We start from the raw sequence: 16,641 nt of genomic DNA, 5'->3' as shown, positions 1-16,641 counted from the left end.
TGGTATCTAGTGGTCCTACCAGACCTACAGTCTAGTGGTATCTAGTGGTCCTACCAGACCTACTGTCTAGAGGTATCTAGTGGTCCTACCAGACCTACTGTCTAGTGGTATCTAGTGGACCTACCAGACCTACTGTCTAGTGGTCCTACCAGACCTACTGTCTAGTGGTATCTAGTGGTCCTACCAGACCTACTGTCTAGTGGTATATAGTGGTCCTACCAGACCCACTGTCTAGTGGTATCTAGTGGTCCTACCAGACCTACTGTCTAGTGGTATCTAGTGGTCCTACCAGACCTACTGTCTAGTGGTCCTACCAGACCTACTGTCTAGTGGTATCTAGTGGTCCTACCAGACCTACTGTCTAGTGGTATATAGTGGTCCTACCAGACCTACAGTCTAGTGGTATCTAGTGGTTCTACCAGACCTACTGTCTAGTGGTATCTAGTGGTCCTACCAGACCTACTGTCTAGTGGTCCTACCAGACCTACTGTCTAGTGGTATCTAGTGGTCCTACCAGACCTACTGTCTAGTGGTATCTAGTGGGCCTACCAGACCTACTGTCTAGTGGTCCTACCAGACCTACTGTCTACAGGTATCTAGTGGTCCTACCAGACCTACTGTCTAGTGGTATCTAGTGGTCCTACCAGACCTACTGTCTAGTGGTATCTAGTGGTCCTACCAGACCTACTGTCTAGTGGTATGTAGTGGTCCTACCAGATCTACTGTCTAGTGGTCCTACCAGACCTACTGTCTAATGGTATCTAGTGGTCCTACCAGACCTACTGTCTAGTGGTATCTAGTGGTCCTACCAGACCAACTGTCTAGTGGTATCTAGTGGTCCTACCAGACCTACTGTCTAGTGGTATCTAGTGGTCCTACCAGACCTACTGTCTAGTGGTCCTACCAGACCTACTGTCTAATGGTATCTAGTGGTCCTACCAGACCTACTGTCTAGTGGTATCTAGTGGTCCTACCAGACCAACTGTCTAGTGGTATCTAGTGGTCCTACCAGACCTATTGTCTAGTGGTATCTAGTGGTCCTACCAGACCTACTGTCTAGTGGTATCTAGTGTTCCTACCAGACCTACTGTCTAGTGGTCCTACCAGACCTACTATCTAGTGGTGTCTAGTGGTCCTACCAGACCTACTGTCTAGTGGTATCTTGTGGTCCTACCAGACCTCCTGTCCAGTGGTATCTAGTGGTCCTACCAGTTCTACTGTCTAGAGGTATCTAGTGGTCCTACCAGACCTACTGTCTAGTGGTATCTAGTGGTCCTACCAGACCTACTGTCTAGTGGTATCTAGTGGTCCTACCAGACCTAATGTCTAGTGGTCCTACCAGACCTACTGTGTAGTGGTATCTAGTGGTCCTACCAGATCTACTGTCTAGTGGTATCTAGTGGTCCTACCAGACCTACTGTCTAGTGGTCCTACCAGACCTACTGTCTAGTGGTATCTAGTGGTCCTACCAGACCTACAGTCTAGTGGTATCTAGTGGTCCTACCAGACCTACTGTCTAGTGGTATCTAGTGGTCCTACCAGACCTACTGTCTAGAGGTATCTAGTGGTCCTACCAGACCTACTGTCTAGTGGTATCTAGTGGACCTACCAGACCTACTGTCTAGTGGTCCTACCAGACCTACTGTCTAGTGGTATCTAGTGGTCCTACCAGACCTACTGTCTAGTGGTATATAGTGGTCCTACCAGACCCACTGTCTAGTGGTATCTAGTGGTCCTACCAGACCTACTGTCTAGTGGTATCTAGTGGTCCTACCAGACCTACTGTCTAGTGGTCCTACCAGACCTACTGTCTAGTGGTATCTAGTGGTCCTACCAGACCTACTGTCTAGTGGTATATAGTGGTCCTACCAGACCTACAGTCTAGTGGTATCTAGTGGTCCTACCAGACCTACTGTCTAGTGGTATCTAGTGGTCCTACCAGACCTACTGTCTAGTGGTCCTACCAGACCTACTGTCTAGTGGTCCTACCAGACCTACTGTCTAGTGGTATCTAGTGGGCCTACCAGACCTACTGTCTAGTGGTTCTACCAGACCTACTGTCTACAGGTATCTAGTGGTCCTACCAGACCTACTGTCTAGTGGTATCTAGTGGTCCTACCAGACCTACTGTCTAGTGGTATCTAGTGGTCCTACCAGACCTACTGTCTAGTGGTATGTAGTGGTCCTACCAGATCTACTGTCTAGTGGTCCTACCAGACCTACTGTCTAATGGTATCTAGTGGTCCTACCAGACCTACTGTCTAGTGGTATCTAGTGGTCCTACCAGACCAACTGTCTAGTGGTATCTAGTGGTCCTACCAGACCTACTGTCTAGTGGTATCTAGTGGTCCTACCAGACCTACTGTCTAGTGGTCTCAGACCTACTGTCTAATGGTATCTAGTGGTCCTACCAGACCTACTGTCTAGTGGTATCTAGTGGTCCTACCAGACCAACTGTCTAGTGGTATCTAGTGGTCCTACCAGACCTATTGTCTAGTGGTATCTAGTGGTCCTACCAGACCTACTGTCTAGTGGTATCTAGTGGTCCTACCAGACCTACTGTCTAGTGGTCCTACCAGACCTACTATCTAGTGGTATCTAGTGGTCCTACCAGACCTACTGTCTAGTGGTATATAGTGGTCCTACCAGACCTACTGTCTAGAGGTATCTAGTGGTCCTACCAGACCTACTGTCTAGTGCTGTCTAGTGGTCCTACCAGACCTACTGTCTAGTGGTGTCTAGTGGTCCTACCAGACCTACTGTCTAGAGGTATCTAGTGGTCCTACCAGACCTACTGTCTAGAGGTATCTAGTGGTCCTACCAGTCCTACTGTCTAGTGGTATCTAGTGGTCCTACCAGACCTACTGTCTAGAGGTATCTAGTGGTCCTACCAGACCTACTGTCTAGTGGTATCTAGTGGTCCTACCAGACCTACTGTCTAGTGGTCCTACCAGACCTACTGTCTAGAGGTATCTAGTGGTCCTACCAGACCTACTGTCTAGTGGTATCTAGTGGTCCTACCAGACCTACTGTCTAGAGGTATCTAGTGGTCCTACCAGACCTACTGTCTAGTGGTATCTAGTGGTCCTACCAGACCCACTGTCTAGTGGTCCTACCAGACCTACTGTGTAGTGGTATCTAGTGGTCCTACCAGATCTACTGTCTAGTGGTATCTAGTGGTCCTACCAGACCTACTGTCTAGTGGTCCTACCAGACCTACTGTCTAGTGGTATCTAGTGGTCCTACCAGACCTACTGTCTAGTGGTATCTAGTGGTCCTACCAGACCTACTGTCTACAGGTATCTAGTGGTCCTACCAGACCTACTGTCTAATGGTATCAAGTGGTCCTACCAGACCTACTGTCTAGTGGTATCTAGTGGTCCTACCAGACCTACTGTCTAGTGGTATCTAGTGGTCCTACCAGACCTACTGTCTAGTGGTCCTACCAGACCTACTGTCTAATGGTATCTAGTGGTCCTACCAGACCTACTGTCTAGTGGTATCTAGTGGTCCTACCAGACCAACTGTCTAGTGGTATCTAGTGGTCCTACCAGACCTACTGTCTAGTGGTATCTAGTGGTCCTACCAGACCTACTGTCTAGTGGTATCTAGTGGTCCTACCAGACCTACTGTCCAGTGGTCCTACCAGACCTACTGTCTAGTGGTATCTAGTGGTCCTACCAGACCTACTGTCTAGTGGTCCTACCAGACCTACTGTCTAGTGGTATCTAGTGGTCCTACCAGACCTACTGTCTAGAGGTATCTAGTGGTCCTACCAGACCTACTGTCTAGTGGTATATAGTGGTCCTACCAGACCTACTGTGATCTAGTGGTCCTACCAGACCTACTGTCTAGTGGTATCTAGTGGTCCTACCAGACCTACTGTCTAGAGGTATCTAGTGGTTCTACCAGACCTACTGTCTAGTGGTATCGAGTGGTCCTACCAGACCTACTGTCCAGTGGTCCTACCAGACCTACTGTCTAGTGGTATCTAGTGGTCCTACCAGACCTACTGTCTAGTGGTCCTACCAGACCTACTGTCTAGTGGTATCTAGTGGTCCTACCAGACCTACTGTCTAGAGGTATCTAGTGGTCCTACCAGACCTACTGTCTAGTGGTATATAGTGGTCCTACCAGACCTACTGTCTAGTGGTCCTACCAGACCTACTGTCTAGAGGTATCTAGTGGTCCTACCAGACCTACTGTCTAGTGGTATATAGTGGTCCTACCAGACCTACTGTCTAGTGGTTCTACCAGACCTACTGTCTAGTGGTATCTAGTGGTCCTACCAGACCTACTGTCTAGTGGTCCTACCAGACCTACTGTCTAGTGGTATCTAGTGGTCCTACCAGACCTACTGTCTAGAGGTATCTAGTGGTCCTACCAGACCTACTGTCTAGTGGTATATAGTGGTCCTACCAGACCTACTGTCTAGTGGTCCTACCAGACCTACTGTCTAGAGGTATCTAGTGGTCCTACCAGACCTACTGTCTAGTGGTATATAGTGGTCCTACCAGACCTACTGTCTAGTGGTCCTACCAGACCTACTGTCTAGTGGTATCTACTGGGCCTACCAGACCTACCGTCTAGTGGTATCTAGTGGTCCTACCTAGACTAGTGGTTGTAGACCTACCAGACTTGTTGGCCTCCAGGAATGCCTTGTTTATGTCCTCATTGGTGGTGTTAGCGTCTCCGTACTGCTGCTGCCATTGGTCCACCTGCTCTTTGATAGGGGCTAGGGTATCCTCTACCTTCGCTGCTGTACTGTTCGCCTCCTCCGCTGCAGCCTTCGCCTCCTTTATAACCTTAGCCGTTTCCTCTGGAGGACAACATGTACAGGTATTGGTTGGAGGGATAGGGTAGTAGGGATAGGGTAGAGGGGATAGGGTAGGAGGGATAGGGTTGGAGGTATAGGGTAGGAAGGATAGGGTAGAAGGGATAGGGTAGAGGGGATAGGGTAGGAGGGATAGGGTTGGAGGGATAGGGTAGAGGGGATAGGGTAGGAGGGATAGGGTTGGAGGGATAGGGTAGGATTGATAGGATTTATAGGGTAGGGGGAATAGGGTAGGAGGGATAGGGTAGGAGGGATAGGGTAGGAGGGATAGGGTTGGAGGGATAGGGTTGGAGGGATAGGGTAGGAGGGATAGGGTTGGAAGGATAGGGTTGGAAGGATAGGGTAGGAGGGACAGGGTAGGAGGGATAGGGTTAGGGGGATAGGGTAGGAGGGATAGGGTAGGAGGGATAGGGTAGGAGGGATAGGGTAGAGGGGATAGGGTAGAGGGGATAGGGTAGGAGGGATAGGGTAGGAGGGATAGGGTTGGAAGGATAGGGTATGAGGGATAGGGTAGAAGGGATAGGGTTGGAGGGATAGGGTTGAAGGGATAGGGTTGGAGGGATAGGGTAGGAGAGATAGGGTAGCAGGGATAGGGTAGGAGTGATAGGGTTGGAGGGATTGGGTTGGAGGGATAGGGTTGGAAGGATAGGGTAGGAGGGATAGGGTAGGAGGGATAGGGTTGGAGGGATAGGGTAGGAGGGATAGGGTTGGAAGGATAGGGTAGGAGGGATAGGGTAGAGGGGATAGGGTAGAGGGGACAGGGTAGGAGGGATAGGGTAGAGGGGATATGGTAGGAGGGATAGGGTTGGAGGGATAGGGTAGGAGGGATAGGGTAGGATGGATAGGGTTGGAGGGATAGGGTTGGAGGGATAGGGTAGGAGGGATAGGGTAGGAGGGATAGGGTAGGAGGGATAGGGTTGGAATGATAGGGTGGGAGGGATAGGGTAGAAGGGATAGGGTTGGAGGGATAGGGTAGAGGGGATAGGGTAGAGGGGACAGGGTAGAAGATATAGGGTAGGAGGGATAGGGTAGGAGGGATAGGGTAGGAGGGATAGGGTTGGAGGGATAGGGTTGGAGGGATAGGGTTGGAGGGATAGGGTTGGAGGGATAGGGTAGGCACTATTGGACTGGGTTTAAGCAAGAAATGTGTCTGTTTTGTACTTGTATTCGTTGAGGACCTGTTCTTATTTACGACGATGGTCTGGAACGTGTGTGTGTGTGTGTGTGTGTGTGTGTGTGTATGACCTTACCTCTGCTGAAGTTGAGGTTACTCTGTACCATCTCAAGGTCTTTCAGTAGAGTCTTGTGTTTCTGCTTGGCCTCATCCAGACGAGTCATGGCGTCCCGGAGACGAGGCTTCAGATCTGACAGGACAAAGGCAATAATAACATATGAAATAAAATAAATAAACGACAAGCGTTCGACATTCACCACCAGGGTTGTTAACCTTCATTCCCAGTTTTCCCAGAAATCCTAGTTTCCTCCCTGTTAAATCCCTCCTGATTTCAATTTGGAACGAAAGTTTCCAGAATTTTCTAACCCCTATTCATCACCGAACCGAATTTCTATTCATCTGAGGTGGGAGGAAACAATACTTATTGCATCAGTACCATTATTCAGCTCCTGTTGAAGTGCGACAGCTTCCTCCAGGAGTTCAGAACTGTGATTCCTCAGACCGTCAGCTTCCTGGCCCAGGTCCTGACCCTTCACATTCTGCACAAATCAACAACGACTGCATCAACACCGTAACAAAACATACTGTATATTAGTTTCTTACAAGCCCGTTATGGCAACGTTAAGGTGCCACACATGTTCAATGCATATAGTATACTGCAGTTTTCTGTGAGTCTCAGAGTGTCCTCACAAATGTAGGAAAATACGTGCATGTGTGTTGTCCTTACCTCCAGAGCATCCACAGCAGCTTGGTTAGCAGCAATCTCAGCGTCTCTGACTCCGGCGATGATGTCGGTGTACGCTCGTGACGCGTTCACCGCTCGCTGGATAAAACCATCCTTGTTGGTGTTGGAGATCACACTGTAACACAGAGGAGAAAAACGTGAAGTCGAGGCCAGATCAATAAACCAATCAACCAACGTATCAGCCATGCATCAATTGATGAATCCATCAACTCCTCACCTGGAGAGGTTCATGGCCAGCTCATTGAGTAGTTCAGCGTGTTTCTCTGCTGCCTCCACCAATGGTATCTTACTGAGGGTGGGGGCAAAGGTCTGCACCTTTTCAACCAGGGGCATCCTGGCACCATCCAACTGGGCGGCCAAACGCTCGTACTCCTAGAGAGGACGGGGGGGGGAGGAGGGGGGGGAGGAGGAAGGAGATTTGGGATTAAAAAAGGTGTTACTAATGTTTAGTATGATCAGGGTACACAGTCAATCAATCAATCAATCAATCAAATGTATTTATGTAGTCCTTCTTACATCAGCTGATGTCTCAAAGTGCTGTACAGAAACCCAGCCTAAAACCCCAAACAGCACGGTGGATAGGAAAAACTCCCTAGAAAGGCCAGAACCTAGGAAGAAACCTAGAGAGGAACCAGGCTATGAGGGGTGGCCAGGTGGTACCAGTACAGAGTCCATGTGCAGGGGTACAAGGTAATTGAGGTAGATATGTACATATAACTAGGAATAAAGTAACTAGGCAACAGGATAGATAATAGACAGTAACAGCAGTATACTGTAGGTAGGGGTAAAGGGTAGATAATAGACAGTAACAGCAGTATACTGTAGGTAGTGGTAAAGGATAGATAATAGACAGTAACAGCAGTATACTGTAGGTAGAGATAAAGGATAGACAGTAACAGCAGTATACTGTAGGTAGGGGTAAAGGATAGACAGTAACAGCAGTATACTGTAGGTAGGGGTAAAGGATAGATAATAGACAGTAACAGCAGTATACTGTAGGTAGGGGTAAAGGATAGATAATAGACAGTAACAGCAGTATACTGTAGGTAGGGGTAAAGGATAGACAGTAACAGCAGTATACTGTAGGTAGGGGTAAAGGATAGATAATAGACAGTAACAGCAGTATACTGTAGGTAGGGGTAAAGGATAGATAATAGACAGTAGCAGCAGTATACTGTAGGTAGGGGTAAAGGATAGGTAATAGACAGTAACAGCAGTATACTGTAGGTAGGGGTAAAGGATAGATAATAGACAGTAACAGCAGTATACTGTAGGTAGGGGTAAAGGATAGATGATAGACAGTAACAGCAGTATACTGTAGGTAGGGGTAAAGGATAGATAATAGACAGTAACAGCAGTATACTGTAGGTAGGGGTAAAGGATAGATAATAGACAGTAACAGCAGTATACTGTAGGTAGGGGTAAAGGATAGATAATAGACAGTAACAGCAGTATACTGTAGGTAGGGGTAAAGGATAGATAATAGACAGTAACAGCAGTATACTGTAGGTAGGGGTAAAGGATAGGTAATAGACAGTAACAGCAGTATACTGTAGGTAGGGGTAAAGGAGATAGACAGTAACAGCAGTATACTGTAGGTAGGGGTAAAGGATAGATAATAGACAGTAACAGCAGTATACTGTAGGTAGGGGTAAAGGATAGATAATAGACAGTAACAGCAGTATACTGTAGGTAGGGGTAAAGGATAGGTAATAGACAGTAACAGCAGTATACTGTAGGTAGGGATAAAGGATAGACAGTAACAGCAGTATACTGTAGGTAGGGGTAAAGGATAGATAATAGACAGTAACAGCAGTATACTGTAGGTAGGGGTAAAGGATAGATAATAGACAGTAACAGCAGTATACTGTAGGTAGGGGTAAAGGATAGATAATAGACAGTAACAGCAGTATACTGTAGGTAGGGGTAAAGGATAGGTAATAGACAGTAACAGCAGTATACTGTAGGTAGGGGTAAAGGATAGACAGTAACAGCAGTATACTGTAGGTAGGGGTAAAGGATAGATAATAGACAGTAACAGCAGTATACTGTAGGTAGGGGTAAAGGATAGATAATAGACAGTAACAGCAGTATACTGTAGGTAGGGGTAAAGGATAGATAATAGACAGTAACAGCAGTATACTGTAGGTAGGGGTAAAGGATAGGTAATAGACAGTAACAGCAGTATACTGTAGGTAGGGGTAAAGGATAGACAGTAACAGCAGTATACTGTAGGTAGGGGTAAAGGATAGATAATAGACAGTAACAGCAGTATACTGTAGGTAGGGGTAAAGGATAGATAATAGACAGTAACAGCAGTATACTGTAGGTAGGGGTAAAGGATAGATAATAGACAGTAACAGCAGTATACTGTAGGTAGGGGTAAAGGATAGGTAATAGACAGTAACAGCAGTATACTGTAGGTAGGGGTAAAGGTAGATATAGACAGTAACAGCAGTATACTGTAGGTAGGGGTAAAGGATAGATAATAGACAGTAACAGCAGTATACTGTAGGTAGGGGTAAAGGATAGATAATAGACAGTAACAGCAGTATACTGTAGGTAGGGGTAAAGGATAGGTAATAGACAGTAACAGCAGTATACTGTAGGTAGGGGTAAAGGATAGATAATAGACAGTAACAGCAGTATACTGTAGGTAGGGGTAAAGGATAGATAATAGACAGTAACAGCAGTATACTGTAGGTAGGGGTAAAGGATAGATAATAGACGGTAGCAGCAGTATACTGTAGGTAGGGGTAAAGGATAGATAATAGACAGTAACAGCAGTATACTGTAGGTAGGGATAAAGGATAGAATAGACAGTAACAGCAGTATACTGTAGGTAGGGGTAAAGGATAGATAATAGACAGTAACAGCAGTATACTGTAGGTAGGGGTAAAGGATAGATAATAGACAGTAACAGCAGTATACTGTAGGTAGGGGTAAAGGATAGATAATAGACAGTAACAGCAGTATACTGTAGGTAGGGGTAAAGGATAGATAATAGACAGTAACAGCAGCGTATATGATGAGTCAAAAGAGTTAGCGCCAAAAGGGTCAATGCAGTTAGTTTGGGTAGTTAGTGGTTAACTATTTAACTAACTATTTCATCAGTTTGATTGTTTGGAGGTAGAAGCTGTTCAGGGTTCTGTTGGTTCCAGATTTGGTGTATCAGTACCTCTCGCCGTGCTGTAGCAGAGAGAACAGTCTATGACTTTAGGTGGCTGGAATCTTTTTACATCAGGGTTTTACTGTACAACGGGAATGTTTGACTTCTAATCAGACTGCTTGAGATCTGCTTGGAGATTTTCCAGGGACGGTCTCATCCAGGGACTGTCTCATCCAGGGACTGTCTCATCCAGGGACGGTCTCACCCAGGGACGGTCTCACCCAGGGACTGTCTCATCCAGGGACTGTCTCATCCAGGGACTGTCTCATCCAGGGACGGTCTCATCCAGGGACTGTCTCATCCAGGGACGGTCTCATCCAGGCACTGTCTCATCCAGGGACTGTCTCACCCAGGGACGGTCTCACTCAGGGACGGTCTCACCCAGGGACTGTCTCACCCAGGGACTGTCTCATCCAGGGACGGTCTCATCCAGGGACTGTCTCATCCAGGGACTGTCTCATCCAGGGACGGTCTCACCCAGGGACTGTCTCACCCAGGGACGGTCTCACCCAGGGACTGTCTCACCCAGGGACGGTCTCACCCAGGGACGGTCTCATCCAGGGACGGTCTCATCCAGGGACTGTCTCATCCAGGGACTGTCTCATCCAGGGACTGTCTCATCCAGGGACTGTCTCATCCAGGGACGGTCTCATCCAGGGACTGTCTCATCCAGGGACTGTCTCATCCAGGGACGGTCTCATCCAGGGACGGTCTCATCCAGGGACTGTCTCATCCAGGGACGGTCTCATCCAGGGACTGTCTCATCCAGGGACGGTCTCATCCAGGGCACTGTCTCATCCAGGGACGGTCTCATCCAGGGACGGTCTCATCCAGGGACGGTCTCACGCAGGGACGGTCTCATTTTGTTTAGACTGTTTCTGACATAATGGATTTTCTGTAGTTTTTTTGTTAACTGTGTTTTAATCTCTTTGGATAGTTACGGCCTAAGTGTTTCCACTGACAAGGTCTTGATGAGGGGTGAGATGTGAGGGATTAGTGTGTTTTTAAAACTCTGTAAGGGTTGAGGCTCACCTCCTTGGAGTCGTGCAGCATAGACAGCATGTCGTTGACGGTCGCCACATCATCCTCTGCCATCTGAAGGAGATCCTCCACTACCTTGTGTTTCCCATTCAGTTCATCCACCTTTTGCTGAGAAGAGAAAAACAATATGGTGAGATCAAACACTGCAGGTCAAAGAGACTTGAATATGTACGAATAAAAATGTCTGGCTGACTATGATAAACACTCATACTGCTTTCCTCTCTCTCTCTGTGTGTGTGTGTGTGTGCATGCTTCAGCATGTGTGTGTGTGAGTGCATACATGCTTCTGTGTGTGTGTGTGTGTGTGTGTGTGTGTGTGTGTGTGTGTGTGTGTGTGTGTGTGTGTGTGTGCATGCTTCCGCATGTGTGTGTGTGAGTGCATACATGCTTCTGTGTGTGTGTGTGTGTGTGTGTGTGTGTGTGTGTGTGTGTGTGTGTGTGTGTGTGTATGTGGTGTGTGTGTGTGTGTGTGTGTGTGTGTGTGTGTGTGTGTGTGTGTGTGTGTGTGTATGTGTGTGTGTGTGTGTGTGTGTGTGTGTGTGTGTGTGTGTGTGTGTGTGTGTGTGTGTGTGTGTGTGTGTGTGTGTGTGTGTATGTGTGTGTGTGTGTGTGTGTGTATGTGTGTGTGTGTGTGTGTGTGTGTGTGTATGTGTGTGTGTGTGTGTGTGTGTATGTGTGTGTGTGTTGTGTGTGTGTATGTGTGTGTGTGTGTGTGTGTATGTGTGTGTGTGTGTGTGTGTGTGTGTATGTGTGTGTGTGTGTGTGTGTGTATGTGTGTGTGTGTGTGTGTATGTGTGTGTGTGTGTGACTATATCTCTGTCTGTGTTACCTGGCAGTCCTCCAGCCTCTTCTCATTAACAGCGTTAATATCGGAGGCGAGGGCCGTGTTGTTAACGGCCTGGTTCAGAGCGTCCCTCAGATCCATCAGTTGGTCATGGAACATCCCCAGACGCTCCCTGATGTTCTTCACCAAGCCCTCGTTGTCCACCACACGACTCACCAGCTGATCTTTCACCTTCGCCAGCACTAGAGGGTGGAGAAACACAGCTTTATCAGAATGACCAGAAGGTTGTGAATACGACGCGGTAACAGTACGATGTGTCAGATGTTCACATGGACCACAGCGCCTTCAGATGTGACTCAGCGAAAATAGTACTTCCTGGTTCTGGGTTGAAGATAATAGAGGTTAAAAAGAGGATTCTAATAAATACAGAAGAATTCTAAACAAAATGGCGCTGGTCTCACGAATCTGTTGATTTTGAAAAGCTTCCTCATGGAATTATTAGGTTGTCCTAACCCAGGTATCTTCTACCTAGAGGTTCTGGGTAGGTACACTCCATATGACCACCTGCCCATCAGAGATCTTTGACTTGAATGTTGATTTACATTCTAGTAATACTATTTCTATAGTTTAACTCACGTTTCTCAGCCTCGGCTCTCTCTCTCTCTCTCTCTCTCTCTCTCTCACTCTCACTCACTCACTCACTCACTCACTCACTCACTCACTCACTCACTCACTCACTCACTCACTCACTCACTCACTCACTCACTCACTCACTCACTCACTCACTCACTCACTCACTCACTCACTCACTCACTCACTCACTCACTCACTCACTCACATTTCTTAGCCTCGGACAGCTCTCTGTCTGCTATCTTCTTCTGTCCGGCACAGTTCTTGAATCTCATCTCTCTCAGCATGGCCTCCACCTGCTTCATCTTGTCAAGCAAGTCGTCCTCTTCCTGCTCCACCTGCGTCTCATTGAGACCCGTACGGTTCCCCTGCTGAATTAGGTCTGGATAGGCAGAGAGAGAGAGAGAAAACACCAACTAAATGTACTTAATACACTATATATACACACATAGTGCCTTCGAAAAGTATTTTTCACTTTTTACAAATTCTGTTACGTTACAGCCTTATTCTAAAATGTATTAAATTGTTTTTTTCCCCCTCATTATTATTTATTTATTTTAGTTAACCATTATTTATCTACACACAAAGCAAAAACTGTCAATGTTTGCTAATTTATTAAATATAAAAACGGAAATATCACATTTACTTAAGTATTCAAACCCTTTATTCAGTACTTTTTTAAAGCACCTTTAGCAGCGATTACAGCCTTAATTCTTCTTGTGTATTTTTTATTTTATTTATTTAACAGGTGGCCAGCTCTAGGAAGAGTCTTGGTGGTTCCAAACTTCTCCCATTTAAGAATGTTGGAGGCCACGTGTTCTTGGGGACCTTCAATGTCGCAGACATTTTTTGGTACCCTTCCCCAGATATGTGCCTCGACACAATCCTGTCTCGGAGATCTACGGACAACAGCCATGACTTCATGGCTTGGTTTTTACTCTGACATACACTGTCAACTGTGGGACCTTATATAGACAGGTGTGTGCCTTTCCAAATCATGTCCAATCAATTGAATTTATCACAGGTGGACTCCAATCAAGTTGTAGAAACATCTCAAGGATGATCAATGGAAACAGGATGTACCCGAGCTCAATTTAGAGTCTCATAGCAAAGGGTCTCAATACTTATGTAAATAAGGTATTTCTGTTTTTTTATTTTTAATACATTTGCATGAAGTTCTAAAAACCTGTTGTTGCTTTGTCATTATGGGGTATCGTGATGTCATTATGGGGTATCGTGATGTCATTATGGGGTATCGTGATGTCATTATGGGGTATTGTGATGTCATTATGGGGCTGTAATGTAACAAAATGTTAGTCAAGGGGTCTGAATACTTTCAGAAGGCTCTGTAAAAAAGTGTGTGGACACCCATTCAAATTAGTGGACTTGGTTATTTCAGCCACCCCTGCTGCTGAGAGGTGTATAAAATCGAGCACACAAATATTGGCAGTGGAATGACCTTACTGAAGTGCTCAGTGACTTTCAATGTGGCAAGTCAGTTCATCAAATTTCTGTCCAGCCAGAGCTACCACGGTCAACTGTAAGTGCTGTTATTGTGAAGTAGAAACATCTAGGAGCAACAACGGCTCAGCTGGGAAGTGGTAGGCCACACAAACTCACAGAACGGGACCACCAAATACCAAGTGCGTAGCGTGTAGAATTTGTCTGTCCTCGGTTGCAACACTCACTACCGAGTTCCAAACTACCTCTGGAAGCAACGTCAGCACAAGAACTGTTCATCGGGAGTTACATGAAATGTGTTTCCATGGCAGAGCAGCCACATACAAGCCTAATATCACCATGCACAATGCCCAGTGTCGGCTGGAGTGGTGTAAAGCTCGCCGCCATTGGACTCTGGAGCAGTGGAAACGCCGTCTCTGGAGTGAAGAATCACACTTCAGCATCTGGCAGTCTGACAGACTAATCTGGGTTTGGTGGATGGCAGGAGAACGCTACCTGCCCAAATGCATAGTGCCAACTGTAAAGTTTGGTGGAGGAGGAATAATGGTCTGGGGTTGTTTTTCATGGTTCAGGTCCCTAAGCTCTAGTAAAGGGAAATCTTAACGCTACAGCATACAATGACATTCTAGACAATTCTGTGCTTCCAACTTTGTGGCAACAGTTTGGGGAAGGCCCATGACAATGCCCCCGTGCACAAAACTAGGTCCATACAGAAATGGTTTGTCCAGGTGGGTGTGGAAGAACTTGAGTGGCCTGCACAGAGCCCTGACCTCAACCCCATCGAACACCTTTAGGATGAATTGGAATGCCGACTGCGAGCCAGGCCTAATCGCCCAACATCAGTACCTGACCTCACTAATGCTCTTGTGGCTGAATGGAAGCAAATCCCCGCAGCAATGTTCCAACATCTAGTGGAAAGCCTTCCCAGAAGAGTGGAGGCTGTTATAGCAGCAAAGGGAGAAGACCAACTCCATATTAATGCCCATGATTTTGAAATGAGATGTTTGACGACAAGGTGTCCACATACTTTAAAATCAGAGTTTAGTATTTTTGATGGATGTATTTTAATTATTTTAATATAATTAATAATTAATTTTAATAATAAATGAGGGATGAACTCTTAATGAATAGAGATTAAGGAATAATCTCTTAAGGAATAATCTTTACTGACAACTCAGATTGAAGGTTCCCCCATAAAGATTTCTCAGCTACCTTCCACCTCTCCTACTATGTTCTTCATGTGTGAGAGCAGGTCCTGGGCTCTCTGATGGGTGTTGCTGCTGCTATTCCCCAGACTGTCTGCTTTTTCTGCTACCGCCACCACCTGGTGGGAGGACAACATTACATCAGTACACCTGTCATTCATTCTTACCATCAATTCTTGTTGGATACGCAACTGCATAAAGTACAAACAGCTGATTTTGGAGTAATATATGTATGTATTTGAACACTTGAAACTGTTATGAACTGAAATAATAAATATTTATGTGAATAAAGGAAAGGATAATGCACGTTTTTAAAAAGGAAAATGAGAAGAATAAAAAAGTAGATCGAGACAGAAGGGTGGACCGAGACGGTCATTGTCTCTGAATAACTGATTAAATAATGACAGAGAAGGCTGGACAGAGAGAGATACCTTATCTTCCAGGTCGCGGATGTCTGAGTTGATGGTCATGATCTCTCCCTCCAACATGTCCGCTCTGTTCCTGCTCTCATCCAGAGTACGGTTGTAGTTCTCTATGGCATTCTGGGAAACAGAGTCAATCTCAGTCAACAGATGTTAAACGAGTGTTTTTCAAATCAAATCAAATTTTATTTGTCACATGCGCCCGAAATACAACAAGTGTAGACCTTACCGTGAAATGCTTCCTTACAAGTCCTTAACCCACAATGCAGTTCAAGAAAGACAAACATATTGTGTATGTCCATTTACTGTGTATTTGTGTGTGTGTGTGTGTGTATTTACAATGTGTGTATGTGTGTTACATTGTGTGCATACGCGCATGCCTACGTGTGTGTGTGTGCGTGTGCGTGTGTGTGTGTGTGTATTTACAATGTGTGTATGTCTGTTACATTGTGTGCATACGTGTGTGTGTGTGTGTGTGTGTGTGTGTGTGTGTGTGTGTGTGTGTGTGTGTGTGTGTGTGTGTGTGTGTGTGTGTGTGTGTGTGTGTGTGTGTGTGTGTGTGTGCGTGTGTGTGTGTGTGTGTGTGTGCGTGCGTGGTGTGTGTGTGTGTGTGTATGTGTATATGCGTGTGTGTGTGTGTATGTTTATATGCGTGTGTGTGTGTGTGTGTGTGTGTGTGTGTGTGTGTGTGTGTGTGTGTGTGTGTGTGTGTGTGTGTGTGTGTGTGTGTGTACTCACAGAGATATTGTCCATGGATCTGCTGAGGTTGTGTAGCTGAGCCCAGGTTATAGAGGAGGCGTTCAGGTTGATCAGCTGATGAGCCACGGAGTCAAAGTTGTCGTTCATTTTGTCCAGATCCTCCACCAGGACAATCACACAGCTGTCACAAGCTGAAAGGACACACATTTAGTCCCCTTCATCATAATACTGGAACAGAACCAAGCTACGGTTTGCCACTCTCCTTCTCCTTCTCCTCTCTCCTTGACTCTCTCCTTCTCTTTCTCCTCTCTCCTTGACTCTCTCCTTCTCTTTCTCCTCTCTCCTTGCCACTCTCCTTCTCTTTCTCCTCTCTCCTTGTCACTCTCCTTCTCTTTCTCCTCTCTCCTTGACTCTCTCCTTCTCTTTCTCCTCGCTCCTTGACTCTCTCCTTCTCTTTCTCCTCTCTCCTTGACTCTC

The 16,641-nt window shown here is 46.3% G+C and overlaps 1 protein-coding gene across 2 annotated transcripts in view; it reads right to left on the bottom strand.

The window, feature by feature from the left end:
- Window positions 1-16,641, bottom strand: part of lama5 (laminin, alpha 5) — a 240,070-nt gene that overhangs the window by 35,262 nt on the left and 188,167 nt on the right. For both annotated transcript variants that reach the window (XM_045692859.1, XM_045692860.1), the window contains exons 49-59: window positions 16,204-16,355; window positions 15,475-15,585; window positions 15,051-15,162; window positions 12,586-12,759; window positions 11,793-11,989; window positions 10,955-11,071; window positions 6,971-7,125; window positions 6,736-6,868; window positions 6,445-6,547; window positions 6,085-6,198; window positions 4,634-4,819 (exon numbers count right to left, since the gene is read on the bottom strand). In XM_045692859.1, the coding sequence (XP_045548815.1) occupies window positions 4,634-4,819; window positions 6,085-6,198; window positions 6,445-6,547; window positions 6,736-6,868; window positions 6,971-7,125; window positions 10,955-11,071; window positions 11,793-11,989; window positions 12,586-12,759; window positions 15,051-15,162; window positions 15,475-15,585; window positions 16,204-16,355 (1,554 nt within the window). The remainder of the gene's footprint in view (window positions 1-4,633; window positions 4,820-6,084; window positions 6,199-6,444; window positions 6,548-6,735; window positions 6,869-6,970; window positions 7,126-10,954; window positions 11,072-11,792; window positions 11,990-12,585; window positions 12,760-15,050; window positions 15,163-15,474; window positions 15,586-16,203; window positions 16,356-16,641) is intronic.

This window comes from Salmo salar, chromosome ssa13 (genome assembly GCF_905237065.1).
Source record: "Salmo salar chromosome ssa13, Ssal_v3.1, whole genome shotgun sequence".
In the NCBI taxonomy this organism is placed as follows: domain Eukaryota; kingdom Metazoa; phylum Chordata; class Actinopteri; order Salmoniformes; family Salmonidae; genus Salmo; species Salmo salar.
The sequence above is the reverse complement of the archived record's forward strand: the minus strand, read 5'-3'. Positions and strand labels throughout refer to the sequence as shown.